The following is a 27,238-nucleotide window of genomic DNA, read 5'->3' as shown; positions in this document are numbered from 1 at the left end:
ATATGCCAGAAGCCTTGGAGAAGGAGAAGCGCGTTCACGCTTTCTGCTTGTAGTGGAGTGTGGAACGTTTAGGCAACGTGATCTGGTTCTTCGCGGGAAGGTGGGCGCCCTGGTGCTTGGCCAGCCGCGGCGTTGCGGGCCTTTGGGGGCCGCAGATTTGGTCTTCTTTCACTGATATAAGAGCTCGGCGGCGGGCCGCGCAGCGCCCTGACCCGTCCTCACCATGTTGGTGCTGTTTGAAACGTCCGTCGGCTACGCCATCTTTAAGGTAGGTGGGAGATTGAGCCGTTGGAGGGGGAAGGCAGGTGTTGGGCAGGAGAGGAGACGGAAAGACGTAAGGAGAGGACGACGGTGCTCAGGATCGCGTGGGTGCCTTTTCTGTCCCCCTGCTCTGAAAGGAGGGGGGAGGCTTTGGGCCTGGGAGGCGCATGTTTCGGTGAACACGTGGCCGCGCCGTTTGGGGCGCTGGGTTCAGTAAGAGGATTTGGCCCAGTTAGAGAGGTGGACAGGAGCCGTATTCGAATTTTACAGGTTATGATAAGGAGTATGGGTTTTGTTCTGAGAGTTTTGAAGAATGATTGGAAGGTTTTAACAGAGGAATGACCTCATCTAACTTTGTCTTTTAATGCAGTTGTTTTGCTCTGTGCAGAAGAGAGATGGGGTGCAAGAACGGAAGAAGGATATTTTTGCATTAATCTAGACGAGATGAAGTTGCTTGGGTTAAGGCTGGCATGGAGGGAAAGAAATATCAGGAGAAAATTAGAAGGTAGAACTGACGGGATTGGCTGGTTGAAGAATGCGAGGTTTGGGTTTAAGTAAGTGGGTTTGTGGTGGTAGGGAAGGGAAGAGAAGGTTTAGGGATTTGGGGGCTGGGAATGGGGAGGATACTATAGAATTGCAGTTTTGGGCTGTGTGAAGCTTTCGATGTCTGTTAGACGTGGAAATACAGTGGTCATTTCAAATTTGAAGCCCAGGGGGGAAATCTGAGCTGGATATAACCAACCTGAATTTTGGTTTTTTTAATAGGGAAAGTTTGAAACTAAATTCAAGTTCATCAGCAAGGAAATAATTGAGCAATGGGACATTCGTGTAATAGGGTGCTGTTGAGATGTTAGGAAGCATGAGGTAGATTGAGTTCTATCTACGTGTCGGACTCTTGCGTTCAACGAATATAGCAACGAAAAACAAATTTTTCATATGTACTGACAAGTCAAAAAATGCTAGGTAAACTATATATAGTGTGATTCTAGTTATAAATCAAAACCTGTGTGGTACGGGTGCAGAGAGTCTGGAAGGGTACATCCCAAAATATTTATTTGGGAAAGTTTTTCATTTTATTTTCCAAGTTTCTCTTTGACATTTGGAAATATACTTCTATTTGCATGTTACATTAAATACTTGTTGTTTTTAAGAAAACCAATGAGATAATTAAAAACCAAAAGCTGATTTTGCTTCTTTTTCCTCTCATTAGAGTTGTCTGAGATTGTAGTATTAGCAATTTTAAGGGACTAAAAGGCTTTGGAGCCCGGGAACGGGTCTATTAGACTTTCCCCAGCTTTTTGCAGTCTTTTCTAAATTATTATTATTATTTTTTTAATATTTATTTATTTATTTGGTTGCAGCGGGTCTTAGTTACAGCAGGCACGCTCCTTAGTTGAGGCTCTCAGGCTCCTTAGTTGTGGCATGTGAACTCTTGGTTGCGGAATGCATTTGGGATCTAGTTCCCTGACCAGGGATTGGACCCCAGCCCCCTGCATTGGGAGTGCAGAGCCTTAACCACTCCGCCAGGAAGGTCCCTCTAAATTCTTAGAGTTCTGCACATGCCCCCAAATTCTCTTAGCCAGAGTAGTCTGTCATATGTTGAATCAGCGTCTGTGGATGAATTTCATCCAAATTGATGTTATGTATACTGTCCTGACCTGGATACTAAGAGGGGAGGGGTAACTTTGCACTGTCCAGTGGTTGCTTCTAACAGTGGGGAGGAGTTGGTTTAGCAATGGTATGGTTTCTAGACCTGGGGCATAAAGTTTAAAGTCATATGATTTATTGATTTCTATTAATAAAGAGTATTCTCCATAAAAATAAGTCTTGAGTATTCTGTTGCAGTTTTTAATGTTGTTTATCTGCAAGTTACTGTTCAACATTGTTAAAAATTGTGGTTTATGTTTTATGTAACTTAATATTAGAGAAATAACTAAAGGCTCAAATATATTGAAATATTGCTTCATTTATAAGTATTTGGAGTTAGTAGCTGTTATTGATTCTTTCTGAATAAAATAGGCATACAGAGTACTCCGGAATTAGTGCTGGTTGCACAATTTTGTGAAAATTACTAAAAAGTAAATTGTACACCTTAAAGGGGTGAATATCATGGTACGTGAAATATCTGTGTGTGTGGAGATATGCAATACAAGGTTATTAGCTCCCTTTCCCATAATCTTTCAAAATGCTGGGGTATAAAATTACCTTGGTTGCATAAAATCCATGCTTGAATGAGAATGCTTTTAGAAAGTTTTTCAAACTTTTATTTAATCTCATTTCACAGTAAGGGATACATTTTATATCATGACCCAGTATATGCATATCCATATATACACAATGATTCAAAGAGCATTTAAAACTTTCCAAAAAATGTTGCTTGTTAATAAAGTTATATATAAATGCAGAGACAATACCTAAAAGAACTATTATTATTATTATTATAAGACTAGACATTCTTCAGTTTTACTCATCCCAGACCTTTTGTAGCTGTGCTTCCCAGTATGGTAGCCACTAGCCACATACAGCTATTTAGCACTTGAAATGTAGCTAGTAAAGCTGTGGAGATGAATTTTAATTTTTATTCATTTAAATTCTTAGTAGTCACATTATACAATGCTGCTGTGTAGCATAGTGTTGTGTGTTCCTTTATTTCTCAAGGGCTCGAGGAAGAGCTTTTTATGTGACTACCAAAGTTCCTATATAACATGATTACTAAGCAATATGCTTTTCCAGCTTTGTTGGCTATAACTTACATACTATATAACTCACTTTTTGTAAATGTAAATAGGTACATATAGTACTTATTATAGTAAAACTAGCAAACAATATAACAGCAGTGCTAAAGATTTTAGTGGTGACAATAGCTAAATTATTCATTCCATCTTAATCCAAAATGATAAAACTTAAAATGGATTTTGCATATTAATGTTTCAGATTTCCTTGTCTGAAAATGAATGATTAAAAATTTGAGATAGATGTATAACAGAAAATGAAGCAATTATTTCTAATTCTGTTTTTGTTCAGACTTTATTAGTAATGTTCTTTTCAGTATGTTGTGCACGAATGAGAACATAAAGTAGCCAAGGTTTTGTTTGCCATAACAAAGTCCTTGGAGACCTTTCAGTGGTCATGAATTAACATGATTTCATTACATTTCCTTTGTTGCTTTAACTTGAAATAATATCTCTTTAATATGCCAATTTTGTTATCCAAATGTTATCTTCAAATATACTTGCTTTTCAACTAGAAAAAAATGTGAATTTTACTCATGAGTCATATCCCCTATTTGGTACATATCCTGTCAACAATCATTGAACTTTAGGTATGGTTAACCACATACTGAGTAAACTACTTCTAAAAATCACTACTATTCTGTGAATTTCCTTTAACAAAAAAAAACTTTGAATTAAAGTTTCAGTGCATTCATGAAATTTGATGGAATGTCTTTGTATTCTAAAGTTTTCATGACATACAAAATAGAACTGTTAGTGGTTTGTAAATTTTTAATACAAAACCGTGTGCTTTGCAATTGTTTACTGCTTCATTACTCTGATACCTGGTTTTCCAGTTCTGTAAATATGTTTGATTCAGCTGTGTGTGGGATTAAATTTAAACAACACAAAAAATCCTTGAAGTCATCTTGCCACTCTCGTCTGGCAGAAAATAAAGGTGTTGTGCAATATCGTATTTCTTCATGTTTCATCATGGAAATATGTACTAGGCTATAACTGGGTAATAAGTCTTACTCTGTAAGTATTCTGCGGTACTGTGGATTTGGTGAAATGTGGCTTGTCGGTAAAGTATAATTTTTAGTTGATCAGCAGCCTTTTCCCATAAGATATGTATAATATCTATAATACTGTATTTCATCACCATTATTTTACACTGCTAGTTAAACTGACCTGCCATCAATTGTAAGACATCCCAATTTCAAGGATGTTAAATATGGGGGGAAATGCATTTTAGGATTGATCCTACCCTAGCTTATACTTGGGCAGCTGACTTATCACACAGTATTGGTGAGGGTGTAGGAAAATAAGAACTTGTATTCACTCTTGATTTAAGTGAAAGTAATAGAAGCTTTTGAAGGCATTTTGATAATACATCTGTCAACATGCGTTTTTTATATGATCATTTAACTCCACTTCCAATAATTTGTCCTAAGAAATACAACATGTATACATACAAAACTATGTATATTGATCAATAAGGGCATAAATTATGGTATATTCATACAATGCAATTCTTGTTAAAACCTAGAATTATGTCCACAACATGTTAAGTGTTAACTGTATAGCACGATTCCTAAAAGTACGCATTAATAAAATGCAGCATAGACTGTCAAAAAGTCTTGAAGAATATATACCTAAATGTTAATGGCTGTGTTTCATAGATAAAAGTACCCCTTTTTTCCCTTTGCATGTTAAAATTTCTTACATAAGGATGTGTGTTAGAACTAATGGTATCTTAGTTTTAGAGAAATCCATAATACTTGTCAGGATGTTCATAGCAATAAATAACAATTTTTAAAAAAAATAAATTTATTTATTTATTTATTTTTGGCTACATGGGGTCTTCGTTGCTGTGCACAGGCTTTCTCTAGTTGTGGCGAGTGGGAGCTACTCTTCGTTGCGGTGTGCGGGCTTCTCATCGCAGTGGCTTCTCGTTGCGTAGCACGGGCTCTAGGCACTTGGGCTTCAGTAGTTGTGGCTTGTGGGCTTTAGAGCACAGGCTCAGTAGTTGTGGTGCATGGGCTTAGTTGCTCTGTGGCATGTGGGATCTTCCCGGACCAGGGCTTGAACCCGTGTCCCCTGCATTGGCAGGCGGATTCTTAACCACTGCGCCACCAGGAAAGTCCCTAAAGAACAAATTTTATTCCGTAGAAAGTAGGCAAATAAATTCTTTTGATCTGTGAATATGACAGGCTTTGTGAAGGAGTTAGGGAGCTCCTTAAAAATATAAAGTTTTAAACAAATACCCAGCTAGATCTAAATTCCATCCAGTTACTCATTGGGCTACTTGATTTATTAGTTTGACCAAAAATTTATGCTGGGTAAGAAAACTTGTTATTTCAGAGAGAAATACAGCTCCCACCATCCTCATTTTGCATGTACAATTGTACTTGAAGAGTATAGCTATATATGCCTAAGCTGTGCGATTTAAATAAAATTATTTTAAATATTTATTTACAGGTTTTGAATGAAAAGAAACTTCAAGAGGTTGATAGTTTGTGGAAAGAATTTGAAACTCCAGAGAAAGCAAATAAAATGTAAGTCATCTTGAAACTAAGAACTTAGCAGTTAACATTTAGAGGTTTTTGTTTTTGTTTTGTTTTGTGTGTTTGTGCCCCCCCTTCATGTAATATATCCATAACATTTTGTTTTGAACTCTATTTCAGGAATAATATTGGTATGAGCCCAATTATTAGATTCCTTATTTGGAGCATAGGCCATCTCAACTAATTTGTATTAATTGCAGATGAAGTTGGACAGCACCCAAAAAACCACTATTTTTGTAAGATATTTGAAAGCATAAATTGATTGTGAATTAAGTATAAATTTCTGTTTAAAGTAGTAACTGTCAAAAGCATGGGCTGCTAATTGATTTAACTTACTATTTCTCTAAGTTAGTGATATTCAGGTGTTTTTGAACTTAATTCATAGTTTATTTATTCTTTATGACTAGTATTTCCTAACTCCCTCTGGCGTAGTAAAATAACTAGCTAGTAAATACTGGAAAGGCATACCTTTGTTCCCCAAGGTCTCTGGACAGGAAAATAGAATATAACCTTGATGCCCATCCTAAGAAAGGAGTGGTGGGAGAGAGAGCTGGCTTTTCCTCAAGGTAGAGTCAAGAAGGCTATTTCACCATCTGTGAATCACCCTGTGAAATATCCCATTTGGTGAGTGTGGTCCTAGGAAGGAACCGACTGATCTCTTGATTATGTCCTTGGATGCCAAAGGGCATTTCATAATTCATCTGCTAGTGCTAATAAAAACTCACTAGAATAGAAGGAAACTACTCAAGCTTGCTAAAGAGTGCTGAACCCAAGGAGATGTCATACTAAATAATTAGAGAAACATGGTATACTGGAAAACCATGCTTCAGAGTAATTTGTATAACGTGATTGCATTTTGCAGGTGTTGTTGTACACCTATATATGCATTTATGCAAATATACAGAGATATAAACAAATGCCACTTCAGATGAGTGGAAATGGGGTTAGGTGGAATAAGGTGAAATAATTGCTTTTTTCTTACCTCTTTCTATTGTTAAGTGTGCATTTAAGGTACCACCAGGGTGTTCCCTGATGAGGTGAGAAAACCTTGCTTAAGATAACATTATTTTAGACACAGTGGAAGACTAGTTTTCCTTTTTAAAGGGCTATATGCTTTAGTTATCTGAGTTAACTTGATTCACTGTTGTCGATGATGTATCCTTTTTGGACCTGAATTTACGTGATCTAACTCAAATATTCGTCACTACCACTGAGACAACAATGGATTAACTGTATGTATTTGTTTTGATGTAAAATAATGTTGTCCTGCACATAAGTGAGTAGGGAGGAAGGGGGTAAAGTAAGGGTAACAGGAATTAGATCTAACAATTAGTTATTTTTTAATGGAACCTGTACTCGATGCACAAATCAATGTCATGAGATTTCTGACGTAAGAGGGACCCTTACACCTTTTCTTAAGCCACTTCTGTGCTGTATAGTAAAAGGCATTTGTGTCTAACTTTAAGCAGCAGAGGTTATGTTGAAGCTTCAACATCTTTCCTGTGGTTTAGATGTGGTAGCAAACCTCTTTTCTGTTGTTCCAAGTTTCCTTCAAAACCTACAACCTCTATAATAGTTCAGACATTACTAGCCTAACATTTAGAGAAATTGGTCGTTTTATTGGTCATTTTAGAAGAATATCTAACTTTACACCAATACCCAATGGTAGGAAAGTTTTTTATTGGTGTATGCTTTGGAAACAGTCCAACACCTCTTCTCCTAAATATGTGGCTTTTGCACAATCACTGTGCCCCCATAACATTTTTTTTTTCCCTTAATTCTAGAGTAAAGCTGAAACATTTTGAGAAATTTCAGGATACAGCAGAGGCATTGGCAGGTAAAGTCAAAGACTAGCTTTTTTTTGTTTTTTAGATACTGGTGATTTGTCATCCTCATTAAAAGATTGTTTGCTTCAGTTGCATAAGTTAACCCTATTCAATGTTGTCAATGATGCATTCTTTTTGGAACTGAATTTAAGTGATCTAACTCAAATTCGTCACTACCACTGAGACAACATTGAGTTAGCTTTTTTCACTATAGGGCTGGTTTTTCCCCTACATGTGATGAGAGGTGAGAAGTGGTTAAGTTGATCTCCCTGTGGAAACCAACAGCATAATGCATAAAGCACAATTCAGTAAAAGCTGTTCTACAAGGGATCAAGGTAATGTGGTCAAGTACACTGCTCTCTGATCATTTTAATCCAAGGGTAAAGTTCAGAATAGCCAGGATTTAGAGTTGGAATAATAATAAAGCAGCTCTCCAGGTATATACATTTTTAGTTTTAAAAAGCACAGTGTTATTAAAAGATTTAAGAAAACTAATAGAGGGGGGTGTGTGTGTGTGTGTGTGGTGTTTTTTTTGTTTTGTTTAATACACAAACTACAGAAATGCATAAGAGTTTACCTGAAAGGGGCATGATTTTTTTATGATTTAGAAGAATGGATGACTGTTATATCCTTCAGCTAGTCCTAGGGATGAGACAACAGACATGAGTAGGGTTTACTAACTAGGCTTGGCTTCAGTAGGCACTTGGTCTCATAATGTTCTTTTTTTTTTTTTAAAGAAATTCACGTTCTTTTATTTATTTATTTATTTATTTATGACTGTGTTGAGTCCTCATTTCTGTGCGAGGGCTTTCTCTAGTTGCGGCAAGCGGGGACCACTCTTCATCGCGGTGCGCGGGCCTCTCTCACCATCGCGGCCTCTCTTGTTGGCGGAGCACAGGCTCCAGACGCGCAGGCTCAGTAATTGTGGCTCACGGTTCCAGTTGCTCCGTGGCATGTGGGATCTTCCCAGACCAGGGCTCGAACCCGTGTCCCCTGCATAGGCAGGCAGATTCTCAACCACTGCGCCACCAGGGAAGCCCATAATGTTCTTTTAATGCTAGGGAAAACAAGATCAGATATAAAACTCTAACATGAATTTTCAGTTGCTTAAATTCTGTATCTCAGATCAGCCAACTACTTAGTGGTATAATTTGAAAATGAAGGACCATAACGAAGAGTATGGCTTAAAATTAAGCCATAAAATTCATTTGACTGAACCAAGTAATTTTGTTCACCAGCCACAGGAGAAGGGTATCGTTCTCTTATATAGTGAAAATTAAGATTCTTATTAAATATGTTGGAATATTAATGGGCCACCCCAACCTTGGCAGAGGGGTGAGCTGAAGGAGGAGCCAACAAGGCCAATTTTCAAATTTTTAAAAATAGTTCTCGGGCTGCATACATCCAGTAATTAAAGTCTTATAGAGCCATAAAGCGTAAATATGGTAATTTTTGCCTGGAAAATTTTTAAAAGATAGTTCTGTTCATCACAGCTTTAAAAATAAATATGGGTAGAATTTTGGTAATATCCCAGGCAAGATTGTGTTAGCTATTCTCCACCTCTGGGGAGCATTATTCATATAGATTGATTTGAGTAGCCCCTCTTGGAGTTGTAAAGTGCTGCAGCTCTGATCTCAAGTGGCCCTTTTTTGGGGGGCGGGTATTCCTTAAAATAATGTAAGATAAATGGAGAAAATAGCATGCTGGGTAAGAACTTAAAGTCAACCCCACACACTCTCAATCTAAATTCCATTAGGGCAGAGACTGTGTTGTTCACCATCAGATCCCTAGCACAAAAATATTTTTGGGTAAATGAATGAAGGTAGTGAGCTCTGTCAGGAATCTAGTCATAGAAATCTACAATGCCTTTTCCCATCAGTTTTCACCAGAAAGTTGAACATCATCTTATTATTATTAAAAGAACAGAGTCCTTCCTGGGAATTAACTTCCCTCTCCCAGTTATAAGGCAGTTTTGACATGACAGAACTAGAACTAAGTGGTTGTAGATGTCAGGGAATACATTTAAAACCTGTAGCCTAAGAATGAGTCCAGAGTGTGTCAACTTATAGTGGTCTCAGCAGCTAAAATGTGCCATTTGCATAGCAAGGTTTATTTTTACTCTTGGTTAGACTTGTAAGTTTCACATCTTACAAACAGCCACAGCAAAGTTTGGAGCCAGCCTAAATTTGGATGAAGGGGGAACACTGCTGAGGGTTGCTGAATAGTGGCTAATAGAGAAGAGGAAAGATTCCGCTTCCCCTTATCCTTGTCACCATCTCTGTATACCATCTTTTTAAAATACATATAACGAAGAGTGACTAACAGGGAAGTTAAATGTTTGTGAACGTTAGAGTGGACCTAGAGTAGAAATTTTTTTACTTTTAAGAAATCTTAAAGGAGAACACTAGGTTAAAGTGTAAGAGTAAATGATAGGAAAGATTGAGAGCTAGAAGCAGGACATGAATAAAATCTTTTAATTAGAAAAGATTAAACACTTGTAAGGAAAGTACAATTATTAGAGAAATGTATATTAGAAAGGAGTCAATGTTTTACAATATGTAAATTGTTAGAACTCAACAAAAGTAGCTTGAATCTTAGCTTCTTAGAGTGTAGAGACCTCTGTAAGATCTGTGTGGTTTTTGTCCTCACCTTTCATCTTCCAGATAGCAGATGAAATGCACTTGAAATTCAAATGATTGGGAATTTGAATTCCCAAGGAGGAAAGAGCAAGTACCTGGCTGATTAAGCACAAACTGCTGCCTGACCTTAGAAATTGTGACAGACTTCCTGCCAGGCATACTTTAAGTTCAGCCAAAACCCAGACAACTAGAAGAGGTATTAGTATTAATTAGTCCATGTGGGTCTAAAGGATCTAAGTATAGGTCTAAAGAAGGGTGAGAGTTATAAAGTAGCACATTTAGAGCTTGCCAAAAATGAAAACAGCCTCCAACTCAAATTGGCTGCCTTCAGTAGTAAGTTCTCAATCACTGGAGGTTTATAAGTAGAGGCCTGTTGACACATCTGGATCAAGGATTAGCAAAAGTAAGACCTCCACTTGGACATACTTAAACTGTGGCAGAACCTTCAAAATGCATACACTCCTTTTTACCGGTCTTGACAGGTTTTTTATGGTATTTCACAATCAGGCCAGTCGGTCTGTAGTGACATAGGAGGGTGAATCAATTTATCATTCCAAAACAGTTTGTTTCTAACAACTTTACGATTCTGAGTTCAGAAGGATTGTGTGACATAGAGAAAGGAATGCTGGATCTGGTTTAACTCCTGGTTCTGGAGTGGAAATGAGGGTGGGAAGATCATATGAGATTGTGAAATGTGTAACGTTTATCATTTCACTTCAGAAGTAATATTAAATTCAGCTCTTCTGAAAAGAAGTGGGGTTCTTTTTTTCTTTATTTATAAAATTTAAATAAAATCTTAAGCTCTTACAGTTAAAATTTTGAGTTAACTCTTGTTTTTCTTCCTAAAAAAGCATTCACAGCTCTGATGGAGGGCAAAATCAATAAGCAGCTGAAGAAAGTTCTGAAGAAAATAGTTAAAGAAGCCCATGAACCCCTGGCTGTAGCTGATGCTAAACTAGGAGGCGTCATAAAGGTAGAGTTATAATTTTCTTTTATGCCTGCTGATCAGAGCTCACCATACAGCATAAAGACTATAAAGCCTAGCCTTTGCAATGAGTTGTTTATCGTAAGTTCTCAGATTTGAATACTTGATCTTTTTCCCCTACACTACATAGTAATTGGTTTCCAATATGATTATCAAAACTAGGGTTATATAAGTGATGCCCCAAATGATAACACTTTATGTATATCCTGGCATATTTTTGTTTAGTGACATTTTTTTCCCTTTCAACATAAATCACATTTCTTTTTTATTGTATGTGTTTATTAGAAAACTTTAGTAGGGAGTAGAATTGCTAAGGTTAAACATAAAGTGAGAATGGAAAGAAAGGCTGGATACAGGCTCCCAAACATGCAAGGCAGAAAATTTTAGAGGCCAGTTGCAATACTTTGTATGTATGTATGTATTTATTTTTGGCTGCATTGGGTCTTTGTTGCTGCGAGCGGGGGCTACTCTTCGTTGCAGTGCATGGGCTTCTCGTTGCGGTGGCTTCTCTTGTTGAGGAACATGGGCTCTAGGCACGTGGGCTTTAGTAGTTGGAGCACGCAGGCTCAGTAGTTGCGGTGCACGGGCTTAGTTGCTCTGTGGCATGTGGGATCTTCCCGGACCAGGGCTCGAACCCGTGTCCCCTGCTTTGGCAGGCAGATTCTTAACCACTGCGCCACCGGGGAAATCCCAGTTGCGATACTTCGATTTTCAGTAGTTACAGTAGGTATCACAGTGCAAGTTCATGAACATACCTCTCATTCTTTTTATTTTTTATTTTATTTTATTTTTTTAATTGAAGTGTAGTTGATTTACAGTCCTTTCATTCTTGAAGTAAGGATCAATTCTAGGTGTTTGGAGGTAGGAAAGTGCTGAAGAGATTAGAGGGGTTTTTTTGAGGTAGGATTGTGAATTAAGTAAGTTCATTTGGATAGATTATTTCTAATACCATCAGGTAATGAAGTTTTCAATGATAACAATTTCTATCTTCATCCTTTGAAGTGCCCACAAGTCTTAGTTTATATTTTTCTGTTAACAACGTTAAATTTTAGCATAATAAACATACAGAAAGGTACATGGGACAGCAAATTGCTGGCTGGTGGGATTATGAATATCTTTAATTTTTTCTTCTCAGTTTCTCCATTTGAAAAACTTAAACACTCGTCTCTTGTATGCATACTAAATATTTGTTTCTTTAAAATGTGATGCAACATACACAATTTTGCATGCCTGTCACTTGCATTTGATGCAATAGAACTCTAAATTTGTATGGAGTTAGCAAATACACTGCAAAGTGAAAAAAATGAAGGCGTCCAGAACAGATTCATCCTTCAGGGATCCTAACAGTAGGGAAAGGGCCTAAGGCCCAGAACTTGTGCTTTTCATTCAGTTCCCTTCTCTATAGTACTATTGATTAAAATCTTCTGTGTGTATTACCTTTATAATTTTTATAAGAGGCTAAATAATGTAAGGTAGTAAAAGATCCCTCAAACCAACAAAAAGAACAAAACTACTATGTTAAATTGTATTTATCTATTTATGGCTTTGATTCATGTAGACAGGCTGCCTTCCTGGAAGCTTATACCAATTTTGACCTCTACCAATAGTATAGATTCAAGTGTTCTTCCCACAAACATGAGAAACTGCTTTTATGAAACTAAGAAATGTATATATTTAAATCAATGCTATTTTAGTATTTAAATAATTTTAGGAAACGTTTAGTTCTTTATTTGATACAAATGTTATTGTTCTTATAGGAAAAGCTGAATCTCAGTTGTATCCATAGTCCTCTTGTTAATGAACTTATGAGAGGAATCCGTTCACAGATGGATGGATTAATCCCTGGGGTAGAACCACGTGAAATGGCAGCCATGTGTCTTGGGTTGGCACACAGGTGAGATTTACTGGAAAACAGTCTTATTATTTTTATTTAATAAACAGTTATATAGCACAGTTCAAGGTATGTTACAAATACTATCTTAATCCTCAAGAATCTTATGAGGAAGGTAGTAATAGTATCCTCATTTAACAGATGAGGAAATTGATGGCCAAATTCAGTACAGCTGGTAAGTGATGAAGCCATAATTTGAACCCAGGCAGTTTGGCTCCATTGTCTGGGCTCTAAACCTGATGATAGGCATTCTCTACCTCTCTAGTATTAGATGCCACAATTCTTGGGCTTTCTTTTCTCTTTTACAACTCCTAAATCATTTGCTACCATTCCATCTACTTGCCATCTCCCTGAATTTTCTCATCTGCTAATGATCTCCTCTTCTGCTTTGTGTGTGTGGCTTGATTTATTGAGTTTTTTCTTGAGTTTTTATGAGGCAAAGAAAAACATTAACCTGTCATGTTTAACCAGAGGTCCATTAGACCAGGAATTTCTGCCATACTGTGATATATATAATCCTGAAAAGCTTGGCATTCTTTGAAATTGCACTGCAATAATAGGGTTTGTGAAATAAAAATAGGATTAATGGTAAACCACTCAAAACCTAAGTAACTTTGTAACCCAAACAAAATTAACAGTTAAAAAGACATGTTAGGGACTTCCCTGGTGGTCCAGTGGTAAAGAATCCGTCCTGCAATGCAGGGGACTCGGGTTTGATCTGTGGTCAGGGAACTAAGATCCCACATGCCACAGGGCAACTAAGCCCAGTGTGCCGCAACTAAGACCCGGCGCAGCCAAAAAATAAAGGACATGTTAAATTTATATTACAGAAATACTACAGTAAACAAAGGTCTGGACCTTTGAACAAATAAAATATGAGCATAGATTAATGAAAGGGTTAAAGCTGAGTTACAGAAACGAGCAAAATGCACAAAAGTCAGGAAAAACTTTGTAATAAACTTTTCTAAGAGAGAACAAATAGCTAAACTGAGTTAGGGTCCAAATTTAAGATTAATTGGCATTGTGCACAGCAGTAGTTCTCAATCACAGGCAATCAGATACCCCTCAGAAGACATTTGGCAATTGGGGTTGAGGCCAGGGATGTTGCTACACATCTGACAGTGCACAGAATAGACCCCACAACAAAGAATAATCAGGCCCACAGTGTTAATAGTGCCAAGATTAAGAAACCCTTATTACAATATTGTTCCTACATGGCTTTCTTCTTTTCAGGTGTTACAGTGCTGTACTTTTTTTTTTCCAGTGGCATAAAGCATTAAATATGCTGCAAAAATCATATGTGAACCAGTATGATTTGAGCTACACAGCATTATCCTATTTATCATTCATAAATTAATTCATGTTTCAGAAATGTAGGTATAGCAGGACAGATGTACTGTTTTCTTTTTAAATGTGTATTTTTAGATCTTAAATATTGTATTCTTATTTAGCTGATGTTTCCCATGCAGGAAAAAGGTAAACAGTGTAACTCTAGGACAGGGATTCTGGTAAAAGTTTTTTTAAGATGTTAATTAAATGCTTTTCCTAAATGCTTTTTTTTAGTGATTTATATTTTTCCCCCTTCTCCCCAGCTTATCCCGATACAGATTGAAATTTAGTGCTGATAAAGTGGATACAATGATTGTTCAGGCAATTTGTAAGTATAGTACATGTGAGGACTAATCTGTTTGTCTCTTCCTTGTGGTTTTTTCCTAGTATTAAAATTGTATCGTTTATAATTGTTGAGGAAGAAAAGCGAGATCAGCTAGAACTTTTAGTAAGTAAAGTAAATTGAAAAATGCAGAATAGAAGAAAGGAAAAACTAACTATAATTTGACTAGTTGGATAATATGGATTACACTATTAATGTAAACTGATTTCTCTTTTTCCATGAAAAATGATAAAACCATAAGTGGGATCTGTGTTGTGTTTTATTTTGTTTTTTCACTTGTAGTTGTATATAATAGGTCATTCTCCCATGTCATTGGGTGATTTTTGGACATCAAAGTCTTAACGATTTCCAATTTTAAAAATCCCTTTAAACAGCGATTGTATTTGTAGGTGTATATACCCAAAGAACTGAAAGCAAGTACTCAGATACTTATGCAGCTATATTCATAGTAGCATTATTCACAGTAGCCAAAAGGTGGAAACAACCCAAATACCCATTAACAGATGAATGGATAAACAAAATGTGGTATATACATACAATGGAATATTATTCATCCTTAAGAAGTTCTAATACATGCTACAACATAGATGAATTTTAAACATTATGCTAGGTGAAATAAGCCACAGGCAAGAAGACAAATATTGTGTGATTCCACTTATGAGGTACTTAGAATAGGCAAATTCATAGAGACAGAGAGTAGAAGAGATTACCAGGGGCTGGGGAGGTGGGGACGAGGAGTTATTATTTCATGGGTACAGAGTTTCAGTTTGGGTTGATGGAAGAGTTCTGTAGATGGATACTGGTGGTGGTTGCACAGCATTCTGAATGAATTTGAGTCACTGAAATGTACACTTGACAATGGTTAAAATTGTAAATTTATATTTCATCACAAGTTTTTTGAAAATCCTTTTAAGTTCCTATTTTCTTTTTCATTTTAATCTACTGCAGCCCTGTTAGATGACTTAGATAAAGAACTAAACAACTACATTATGCGGTGTAGAGAATGGTATGGCTGGCATTTCCCTGAATTAGGAAAAATTATTTCGGATAATTTGACATACTGCAAGTGTTTACAGAAAGTTGGTAAGTAACTTGATCCTTTAAGGCATTGAAAATAGCGATTTATTTTTATTTATTTATTTCACTGTAACTCATTTAAAACATGAGTTACAGTGGGTTTTTTTCTTTTTCTTAAACTTCCAGGAGATTTTTATGTCTTGCAGGTTTGGGGAGTGTAGCCATGTTAATATCTGTTAGAGTTCAGGAACAAAATTAGCTTTGATTTCAATGGCCTGTGCAGCAGAGAACATGGTTCTCTAATTTGGTTTTTCTTTAAAAAAAAAAAAATTTTTTTATTTGTTTATTTATTTTTGGCTGTGTTGGGTCCTTGTTGCTGCGCACAGGCTTTCTTTTAGTTGCGCTGAGTGGGGGCTGCTCTGTTGCGGTGCGCGGGCTTCTCATTTCGGTGGCTTCTCTTGTTGCGAGCACGGGCTCTAGGCACATGGGCTTCAGTAGTTGTGGCACTCGGGCTCAGTAGTTGTGGCTTGCGGGCTCTAGAGTGCAGGCTCAGTAGTTGTGGCACACAGGCTTAGTTGTACCAAGGCATGTGGGATCTTCCCGGATCAGGGCTCGAACCTGTGTCCCCTGCATTGGCAGGCAGACTCCTAACCACTGCGCCACCAGGGAGCCCCTAATTTGGTTTTTCTGGAAATGGCTTTTTATGGTTAATGTGTCTCAGTGAAATTACCATTAATAAGGACAACTGTGGACTGGGGGTATCCTGAAATATATTAATAATAATTAATATTAAAAATAGTATTGCTATCTATACTGTTAGTGTTAAATTGTGTACTGTTAGTACAGTAATATTAGTAGAAGAATGTGAGGATTGTTAATAAATATGAGTTACTTGGCTCATATTATATTATCATATTACTACCCCTAAGAATTCATGGCCCTAGCTTCAGTATAACCTTAGCTACAAATTGTCTATCACAGTATCGTAAGTCCTGTTTCATGGTGTATTTTGGTTTTTTTGTTATCTATATTTTTTTGGAGGGAAGTGGTGGGGAGAGAAATCAAGCCTTTATATGAGGAAAGTTACTAGGTCAAACTTGTTCGCTTTTTGTTTTGTTTAGGCATCCTTTTCATTGGCTTATCTCTACTTTTTTTTTGACTGTTTGGTGGATTTTATATAATTTGTTGAAGAGTGATTCTCCCTCATCCTCTGCAAACATTCCATAGGCGATAGGAAGAATTATGCCTCGGCCACACTTTCTGAATTACTGCCAGAAGAGGTTGAAGCAGAAGTGAAAGCAGCTGCAGAGATATCTATGGGAACAGAGGTTTCAGAAGAAGATATTTGCAACATTCTGCATCTCTGCACTCAGGTAAACTATACACATAGAGAAACTAGTTGTGGTGGTACCAGCTCTGTAATTTCTGATGGCAATGATGATTTTTAAATGTATTGTTCACCTGATAAATAAATATGAGGGTGTTCAGTCACTACCTCATCTGATGCCATCTTGATTTATACTTAGAGGGGGAGATACATACTAAAATGAAGTTAAAAGAGTACTGTCTAATTTATTTATATTGTTAGCATTATCTGAATAATAAATCCATTAAAAAGGCAGAGAAATATAGCTTCAATTATTTAATTCTAACTTTTATGTTTGTAGCCGGTATTTTTTCTCCCTCTCATTTGAAGATAGCTATACGAGAATCACAGAAATGTGATGACAGAAATGTCTATCTAGCCCTTGGAGTTTTTTAAAATAACAGTAATATTGATTAACATTATTTTTAGGCAGTGTATTAGCTTGTTTCCATACATTATCTAGTAAGATCTTCACAACAGCCCTTTTATAGGAAACTGAGGTAAGAAATGGTTAATTTTCCAAGGGTTGTACAACTGCTCTATGATAATTTGGGACTCCGATGTTTTAGACATGTGAATTTTATACAATTTTTACTCTTGTCATTTATGACTTATGCATTTTGTTCCCTACACTAGGTGATTGAAATCTCCGAATATAGAACCCAGCTCTATGAATATCTGCAAAATAGAATGATGGCCATTGCACCCAACGTTACAGTCATGGTTGGTGAATTAGTTGGAGCACGGCTTATTGCTCATGCAGGTGATGATTTTAATGTAATTTGTAAACATGGGTATTGAGAGTTGAGTTGTTTTCTAGGTAGGATTTTTTTTTCTTTTATCTTTAAACTACACTTATTAAAGTAATTCTAGGTAATAAATAGAAGTAAATGGTATATTTGTGAGGACTAAGGCCCAGGTGTTCAATGATGATTTTTATTTGTATGCCTGATTTCCTTTCGGACAATGAAGGCATCTTTAGTCACTGCCTCTTCTGAGACACTTGTGGTCCCTTGTCAAAAGTTTGTTATGGTTAATTAGAACAATCAGATGAATGCAGGAGGATGAAATCAGTTAGTATAGGCTTGCCTCGTTTTATTGCATTTCACAAATACTGCTTTTTTAAAAAATTCGAAGTTTGTGGCAGCCCTGTGTAGAGCAAGTCCATCGGCATCATTTTTCCAACACCATTTGCTCACTTCATGTCTGTGTGCCACATATTAGTGATTCCCACGATAATTCAAACTTTTCCATTCTTAAATTTGTTCACGTTGATCTTTGGTCAGTGATCTTTGATGTTACTACTACAACTTCCTGAAGGCGAGTGTATGTTGAATTTTAAACATGTATCTAGTGGTTGAGCAACTGCATTAATATTGATGTTTTCTGGGGAAATCCTTGGCAGTCCAGTCGTTAGGACGCCACACTTCCACTGCTGGGGGCCCGGGTTCAATCCCTGGTCGGGGGGCTAAGATCCCACAAGCCGCGTGGCCAGGCCAAAAAAAAGAGAAAGATTTTATTTTTTAATTGATGTTTTCTGACAGAAAATCAGTGCAGCACATCTAACAAAGCATCAAGTTTAATACCTAATTATTGTGCTTATATCTCCTCATCCATATCTTTTTTTTTTTTTTTTTTTTTTTGGCTGCGTTAGGTCTTTGTTGCTGCCCACAGGCTTTCTCTAGTTGCAGCGAGTGGGGCTACTCTGTTGCGGTGCGTGGGCTTCTCATTGCGGTGGCTTCTGTTGCGGAGCACAGGCTCTAGGCGTGCGGGCTTTGTTGCTCCGCGGCATGTGGGATCTTCCCGGACCAGGGCTCGAACCCGTGTCCCCTGCCTTGGCAGGTGGATTGTTAACCACTGTGCCATGAGGGAAGTCCTCCTCATCCATATCTTAAACGAGGGGTAAATAAAGTGTAAGAAGTTTATCACATAGATCTACTGAGATGTCCTAATACTAAATTTTCACTTTATTTATCTGTATGTTTTTTCATATCTATAGTAGTAGGATATCTGATGTCTAAAATAAATCTCAGAAAAATAGGGGCTAGATTGGGTGGTGTCTGTGAATACATGTGTTTTTATCTCTCCCATGGTATGCTAATGAAATGTGAAATAGTAATACCATCTCTTCAGGCAAATAAGTAAAATTGAACAAGTAACCTTCAATTTGTCATAGACATTCATCACAGACCTCTGCTTGTGGTGTTAATGGATGAATCACAAATGCTGAGGTATTAGGAATTTGGGGTAATTCCAGACTATAGAATCCTGTATTATATCAGATTTTTATTTACTCTGGTGGCTATAATATTAAGACTATAGGTCTTTTTAATACATGGAACTTTCAAATACTTGCAAGTACATTCCTGGTAACTACTTCTTTTCTTTTGAAGGTTCTCTTTTGAATTTGGCCAAACATGCAGCTTCTACAGTTCAGATTCTTGGAGCAGAAAAGGCACTCTTCAGAGCCCTCAAGTCTAGACGAGATACCCCTAAGTATGGTCTCATTTATCATGCTTCACTTGTCGGCCAGACAAGTCCCAAACACAAAGGAAAGGTCAGTTACAGTTTTCCTGGAGTAGGCCTTTTTTTTCCTCCAAACCATTTTCCTCCTACTGTTTCTTTTTCATCAAATAGAGAATGGTGAATTCTTTAAATAAACACTTATGTGCACTGAAAGAAAAGGTTAGAAGAAAGTGTTATTGCTTGCTGTTACTATTTTTCTAGACTCCACCCATTGATGGGGACAGGGATGGCACATCAGAAGTTTTCTATGTGGCAGGAAACCAATGTAACATCAATATTTATGACCTATAAAAAATAATAGCACATACACTGTGCTAACACTTGATAGGACTTTAGTGAATCCTCTTAATAGCCCTATGAGTTGTAGGTGTCTATTTTACAGAGGAGGAAACTGAGGCTTAAAGTACTTTCAGGCTTTTTACAGGATACATAGTTTAACAGGAATTGAAATGTTATAAAATTCAGAGCAGAGTGATGAGAGAGATAAAGGTTTCAGTAAAATAAAATGTTAGTTAGCTTGTGAGGGCTGGGGGCTATACTTAATCTGGATGATCTCATGGTGTAGGACTAATGTCACATAGTAGAAACTAAAGGAAGGTGGAAGAATGGTTTGAGCTAGTTATAGACATAAGTTCCTACAATATCTTTTCATCCAACAAAATAATGGTGGTTGTGTATATAACCAGTTAGCCATCATACTGTGGCAAAGATTCAAATAGAAGATAAGTGGCTTGAGTTGTATGGTTTACAATACTTTTGTAATTCCTGATTTTTAAAAAATCCTAGAGTGAATTGTAGAGTCAATGATTCATCTGTAGTGTTCTCATGAATGAATTATTGAGAGAATTTTTTACATCTCATCTGGGAGTATAGTTTGAATGCCTCTGACTTAAAGTTGTCTATTAGATTTCTCGGATGCTGGCAGCCAAAACTGTTTTGGCCATCCGGTATGATGCTTTTGGTGAAGATTCCAGTTCTGCGATGGGAGTTGAGAACAGAGCCAAATTAGAGGCCAGGTTGAGAACCTTGGAAGATAGAGGGGTAAGAATCACATCCTGCATATTGCAGAAGTGTTACCTGTCAAAAGTTAATAAACCACGGGTAGTTTATGTACTTTTTCATTTCATTTGCTAACCAGTTTTACTTTTATGATATATTTTAGTATGTCTAATATGTTGTTTTTGTGCCTGCTGTTAACAGTTTACCTAATATATACTAAGAATTGACATACTAGCATATATATTATAAAGAGATTATGCCTTAGAAAACTATTAATAATTTTTCTTTTCTTAGATACGGAAAATAAGTGGAACAGGAAAGGCATTAGCAAAAGCAGAAAAATATGAACATAAAAGGTGAGTGAGTACATTTGGGAGAGCATGAATGAACAATTTTTGCTTATTTAAATGTTAATTGTTGACAGTTTTTTTGTTGTTGTTTAAAACAACTAAGTATCCCCTAATTTATTTCTTTGCCATTTACAGTTTTCCATATTCACGTCTAGTTTTTAATCATATACACATTTTTACGTTGTTGCAATAAGTACACATAATATATTTGTTTGGGCCTTTTTCCTTAATATTTAATTTACTCATTTCCAGATATTGATAATAAATATTTTTCATTCATAGTTCCTATATAGTATAACATTTATCAAAACCAAAGTCCATTCAGAGCTAAGCCACAGGGAAACCTGTTTTTTTAAAAAAAGAGTCAAAAGACAAAGGAAAAGTCTAAAAGTGGCTAAGAGGCATGATAAGTATTCAGACCTCACTATGAAATTACAAAAGATATTTGTGGGGAGAGGTGTTTTTGTTACTATTTGAGATAATGTTCAATACTGATGAGGTTGCGATGATAGAAATAGAATGTGGAAAACAGATTGACAGTATGTGTCAAGAGCCTTAAAAACATTTCTAGTCATTAATCCATAAACTGTGCTTTTAAGACTTCTTACAATCCTTTAGTAAAATCTTATAAGTGGGCAGGGAAAGCAATATAGTAACATCTCATTATAAATATGTATTTAGATACATGTTTTAGTATACACATTCATAAAAATTGTTTTCCTTTATTCTGGAAAGAAACCAAATGTATTCAGTTACGGGCATTAATTAACATTTACTTTTATATTGTGAATTTTCTAAGATCTCTACAATGACCATGTATTTTGTAATTTTTAAAGCCTAATTTATTGTGTTTAGTTGAAAAAAATGAGGATCTTTGTTTTTGGGCTTTGTTTTTGTTTTTCTTTCTCTTTTTTTTTTTTACAGAAAGTCAAAAGTTTAATAACACATATATCTGGGAGAGACCCAGGAGAACCTAGTCACTACTTTGTTTCTTAAATTATAAATGTTTTTAACCTATAAAAGTTAACAACCGTGAGCCTGCAAGATAGCTTAATAGAATATTCCTTAGCTTGTTTTGAACAATTTTTTAATGTTCCCATGCCATTATGCTTATGACTTTAAACACATGTGCTTAAAGCACCAATTATGAGGTTTAGTTCACATTTTTGGCACGCAGTACTTTAATTTTTCTTTCTACTTTGTTAGAACAAAAGCAAACATTTGGGTTTCAAGGAATCTTTATCCATATATATCCCTTCTTGTTCCTCTGCCGCTTGGAATCTTGTGATGGAGTATTCTGTATTAAATTTGATTTAGGGTTTTTGTTTTGTTTTTCATTGAATTGCCCAGTGTTCTAAAACTCGAATTGGTTCAGTTTTTACTTTCTAGTGTAATCATTTGGTATAAAGAGATTTCCTCCATTTTTTCCCCTATGCTGATTGACTATTTTTCTATACTATAGTCACTACATTGATTACTAAATCAATTCATTTAGCTCACCACTTCTCTTGAAGTGTGAAGTGTGACCTACTGTTGACACCTCTTTACCTTTTGGAGACTTTTTCATAAACTGCCCTAAAGCCACTAAAATGAAACAGCATTGTATGCTTGTGTAAGTATTACCTAATGACGTTTCCTTTTAAATCTCTTTAGAATTATTTGATTACTGATATTTGTAGGGATTTTCTAAAATTCTATGGCTCTTTCAGTGAAGTGAAGACTTACGATCCTTCTGGTGACTCCACACTGCCAACCTGTTCTAAAAAACGCAAGATTGAACAGGTAGACAAAGAGGATGAAGTGGTTGAAAAGAAGGCCAAAAAAGCCAAGGTTAAAATTAAAGGTTAGTTTGAATTTTTTTTTAATGTCATTTATACTCTTATTCCTTAAGACGTACAGACTTCATAAATCTTGGGAAAGTACATACCATTGAACTTTATTGTGAAACCATCCATATTGAAAGTTAATGGTGTTTTAATAAACCATCATGTTCTTTGGGAGTAGTTAGGATATTGTTAAATTTATCATGTTTCATAGAAGAATGTGAGAAGTGCCTCTGAATATGTAGGATTATACTAAGTGTACTAAAACTTTAGTTTCTACCATGTGAACTATTTTGAGAATCAGCTTAAAATAGAAGAAAAAAGGTATGTGGTTTCTAAGTTGGTTGCTGAAATATTTCTTTTATAGTAGAGCATAGAATTGATGCAGCACTACTTTTCATCATTGTTTCTGTTACATGGAAAGGACTGGAGTAATAACTGGATAGCCTGCCAACAGAGTGATAATATTTAATAGGTGCTCACCAGTGAACTAGGCTCTCTTGCAAAGTTGATAAGTGAGCTCCCCCATTTATTAGCTGCACCTGTGTTGAGTGCCTACCAGCTGGTCTAGCAAGAAAGGCATTAAAGCAATGACTGATATAATTTTGGGTTTCTAAATAGCTTAGTGGTCAAAAGTACTATCAGCAAATGTGGACTCCTGCTCTAGGTGAAGAAAACATAAGTTATTTATTTAAGTGTTTCTATTTCCTTACTGAACAATAAGGAGATCCCTAAACCCATCAGTAACATTTGAAACACCCAACTCCAGATTTGTATCTTTACTCATATATTCATTAAGCTTTTCACACTTAACATTCCTGGACCCTTACCACTCCCAGTCTGTGGCTCCATAATATTCTCCATCTTATAAATGGCAATTCTAGTTACTTTGGCCTTTAACACTGACTCTTTTTATAACTCAAGTCTATTCTGGCAACAAATCCTCTTAATTCTACTTTTTAAAAAAAAAAAAAAAATTTATTTGGTTGCCCCAGGTCTTAGCTGCGGCAGGTGGGCTCCTTAGTTGTGGCATGCGAACTCTTAGTTGTGGCACACATGTGGAATCTAGTTCCCCAACCAGGGATCAAACCCAAGCCCACCTGCATTGGGAGCGCAGAGTCTTAACAACTGTGCCACCAGGGAAGTCCCTTAATTCTACTTTGAAAGTGTATCTAGAACTGAACCACTTATACCCATCTCTGCTGTTCTTAATGTCGTAGCTACAGTGGCACCCCCATTAGCTCTCTGATCTAATTCTACTCCTTGCTCACTCTGCTCCAGCCACACTGGATTCCTTGCTATTCCATGAACCTGCCAACACCCCTTCTCTCCTAAAATAACCTTAGCATTTGCTCTTCTCTTTACCTGAATATTTTCCCTCAATATAGGTGCATGATTCACTCCCTTCCCTCTTTTATTTTATTTTATTTCTTTTTAATTCCTTGGCCACATGGCATGTGGGATCCTAGTTCCTCGACCAGGGTTCGAATCCACGCCCCCTGTGGTGGAAGCGTGGAGTCTTAACCACTGGACCGCCAGGGAAGTCCCCTCCCTTCCCTCTTTTAGGTATCTGCCTGACTATCCTGTCTAAAATGTCCACATGTATTGCCCTCCTCAGTGTTCCTCTTCTTTATCCTTAGGACTGTTTACTATGTAAAATATTTTATAGCATATCTTTTTTTCTTTTTTTGATCTCTCCATTCTCCTACTAAAGTAAAAGATTCATAAAAGCAGGAATTTTTTGTCTGTGTTGTACCTTGCTGTATCTCTAGTTGTCTAGAACAAGCCCTGGCGTATAGTAGGTACTAAGTAAGTATTTGATCAATGAATTTCTAATGATAGCAACCCATTATTAAGTCCTCATTCTAATGTGCCAAGCATTCATGCTAAGCATCTTGCATAAATTTTCATGTGTTAAATCGTTAAATCCTAGAAATTGTCCAGTGAGATAGACATTACTAAATTTTATAAGGATGAGGAAGTTGAGTTTATAAAGGTTATTAAATGACTTACTCAGGGTTTCAACGGTTTGGATAAACCCGAGTCTCCTAACTCCAAACTCTTATTAATCATTTCTAGTATAATTGACTAGTCTCCCCAAAAAAGTGGGTTTGGTAATCAGATGATTTGTTTTAATCCTGATCTCTCTATATAGCTACATGATCATGAGAAATTTACTTCTCTGAGCTTTATATCATTTGTAAAGTTAGTAGTAGTACACTAGGTAGATATTTGAAGGACCTTTGCAATTATAAAATTATGTAATAAACATTGGATAGTTGACCCGAATGACAGGAAAAAACTAAGACTCTCAAAGGGGTTTTGAGGGAGAGAAGTCTGATACAATGTTAATTGTAGTATCTTTACACTTAACCTTATTCAGTTGAAGAAGAGGAGGAAGTAGTAGAAGTAGAAGAAGATGTAGTAGAAGTGGTGGAAGAACAGGAGACATCTGTGAAGAAAAAGAAGAAAAAGGACAAAAAGAAACACATTAAAGAAGAACCGCTTTCTGAAGAAGAACCATGCACCAGCACAGCAATTGCTGTATGTTTGTTTTTAATTACCAATACTTTATTGACATGGGCAGGGTTTCTATATTTTATTCTACTCTGTATATTACAAATGAACAGGTAGTTTTTTAAAAATGGTTTCATTGATGAGGAAGTAAAACAACATTGTTGTGTTTATATTATAAAGGGCCATTTCCTAAACCTAGAACCTTCTTGCAAAATGGGTTTTGTTTAAGGGTGGAAGAGAATATCATTTGGTACAGATGATAAAGGTGGTTTTATATTTTTAGATTTTAGTCTTTGCTCCAAACTTGTTTTCCAGGGAAATAGAATAGACCTACTTTGCTTTTTATGAGGAAAAGTTATTTTTAATCACTCATACATTTACAGGTCTTTCAAAAGCATTCTTGTTGGTTATTTTCAGAGTCCAGAGAAAAAGAAGAAAAAGAAAAAAAAAAGAGTTAATGAGGACTAATGGAAGGAACCATTCTTTCAAAGATTTCTTAATTGAATCACCTGGATACATCATGCTTAAGATTCAGTCAGAAATACACCAGAGATGCTCTCTAAAATAATGGGAGGTTGGATGAAACAAAATGATTAATCATCAATAGCATTTCATACCTATTTGTGTCTCAACATCACATCAGCTCTGTTAATTTTATTATATCATCATTTCTTAGAATATTTGTTATACAAATAAAAATATTTTCTTTGTATTTTAAGGCAGTTCTGTGGTTTCTCTGTTTTACGTAGAGAATTTTTGGCCATTTCTGTATGTTATTTAGCATTTGATGATTAGTATTTTGATAATTATACCTGAAAAGTGAGAGTTGTGAACCATTAATTTGAAACGTAGCCTTCTGGAAGGTAGCAATTAGATGGACCAATTTAAGAATCCCACTCTAATATAGTTTCTCTTGCCTTTTTGGACTGTCTTTCATTTTTCTCCTGTCTTTAAGTAAAGCTGTCTTTTGTGTTCAAGGTTTTAAAATTAGGTGAGCAAAACTTTTCGGTGTCTCTTCAGGAAGAAAAAAATTGTTCCTAACTTAATTTGTTTGCATTTCTGAAAGGTGCAAGAAAATCATTATTAATCTAGACACTGATTTATTTTTAAAGTAATCTAAAGTGACTTTAAAAAGGATAATACAAGATTATTTATAGTAAAGAATGGGGGGGTTATAAAGGGAAAACAAGATGAGCAAAAATAAAATGTCAGTAGTAGTGAGGTGTAAACCAGGACATAGAACACCAAAGAGAAATCTTTGTTTCTAAAAGATGGTGTATAATAAATGAATGGCAGCCATATAGTCATGACAGCTACAAGTTTCATGGACTTTTATGTCTTGCATCTTTGGGTATGCCACAGGCATTGTACTAAAAAACCCAATTTAACAAAAGCATTCAGCAGTGGAGGAGCTATAATAACTGTAAGCTTTTGAGTTCCACCTCTGCTTTTCGTGTAACCTTGGGCAAGTCAAGTCAACAGCTCGTAACTTTAATTCCTCATTTGCAAATCAGAGATAATGGTCAACTTTCCTCCTAACAGTGGTTTGTAGAAAATGAAATAGTACAAATTTTCAGAGATGGAAATACGTTTCTGATGTAGATGTTTTGATTGAAGGAAATGCAACATGAAGTACATGTAGCCATCTCTAGAAAATTTTATATAATAAAACTGGTTATTTTGCCTCCAGGAGAATATTGTCATTTTGGACCACCTACTCCAGACACATCCTTGATTTGGGACATAACAGACTTATTTTTAACAAATTTTGTTGAAAGGGGTCTGTTGATGTGTTAGGGGCTGTATAGTCCAGAAGCTTTATATCTGAAACAAGATAGACCTTGAGAATACTAATTAATAAGCTTCTACTCGTTGAGTGGTCTCCTATAGGTCTGGAGGAAACCTAGATAAATCACAGACCTATCCACTTTCTTAAGTGCTAAAGCCCTAACTATTTAAAACGCTAACCAAGGGAATTCCCTGGCAAGTGGTTAGGACTCAGCGCTTTCACTGCCCAGGCTGTGTTCAATCCCTGGTCAGGGAATGAAGATCCTGCAAGCCTCTCGGTGCGTCCAAAAGAAAAAGAAG

The 27,238-nt window shown here is 36.2% G+C and overlaps 1 protein-coding gene across 6 annotated transcripts; it reads left to right on the top strand.

Moving 5' to 3' along the window:
- Positions 1-25,861, top strand: NOP58 (NOP58 ribonucleoprotein). 6 transcript variants are annotated; one of them, XM_082397109.1, is made up of 15 exons: positions 1-268; positions 5,454-5,530; positions 7,324-7,376; positions 10,856-10,977; positions 12,747-12,883; positions 14,473-14,537; positions 15,501-15,635; positions 16,797-16,942; positions 17,572-17,698; positions 19,329-19,492; positions 20,368-20,502; positions 20,755-20,816; positions 22,520-22,653; positions 25,017-25,177; positions 25,568-25,861. In XM_082397109.1, the coding sequence occupies exons 1-15, from the start codon at positions 224-226 to the stop codon at positions 25,616-25,618; spliced, it is 1,614 nt and encodes a 537-aa protein (XP_082253235.1). In that variant the 5' UTR covers positions 1-223; the 3' UTR covers positions 25,619-25,861. The 6 variants fall into 6 exon arrangements, with proteins under 6 accessions (XP_082253235.1, XP_082253236.1, XP_082253237.1 ...); XM_082397111.1 differs by lacking the exon at positions 1-268 and adding an exon at positions 7,580-7,700 and having other exon boundaries at positions 5,448-5,530; XM_082397112.1 differs by lacking the exon at positions 1-268 and adding an exon at positions 7,518-7,700 and having other exon boundaries at positions 5,448-5,530.
- The last annotated feature ends 1,377 nt before the right edge of the window (positions 25,862-27,238 follow it).

Source organism: Balaenoptera borealis (assembly GCF_965194805.1).
Source record: "Balaenoptera borealis genome assembly, chromosome: 6".
NCBI classification, from domain to species: Eukaryota; Metazoa; Chordata; class Mammalia; order Artiodactyla; family Balaenopteridae; genus Balaenoptera; species Balaenoptera borealis.
Note: the sequence above shows the minus strand (reverse complement) of the source record. Positions and strands in the feature narration are given on the sequence as shown.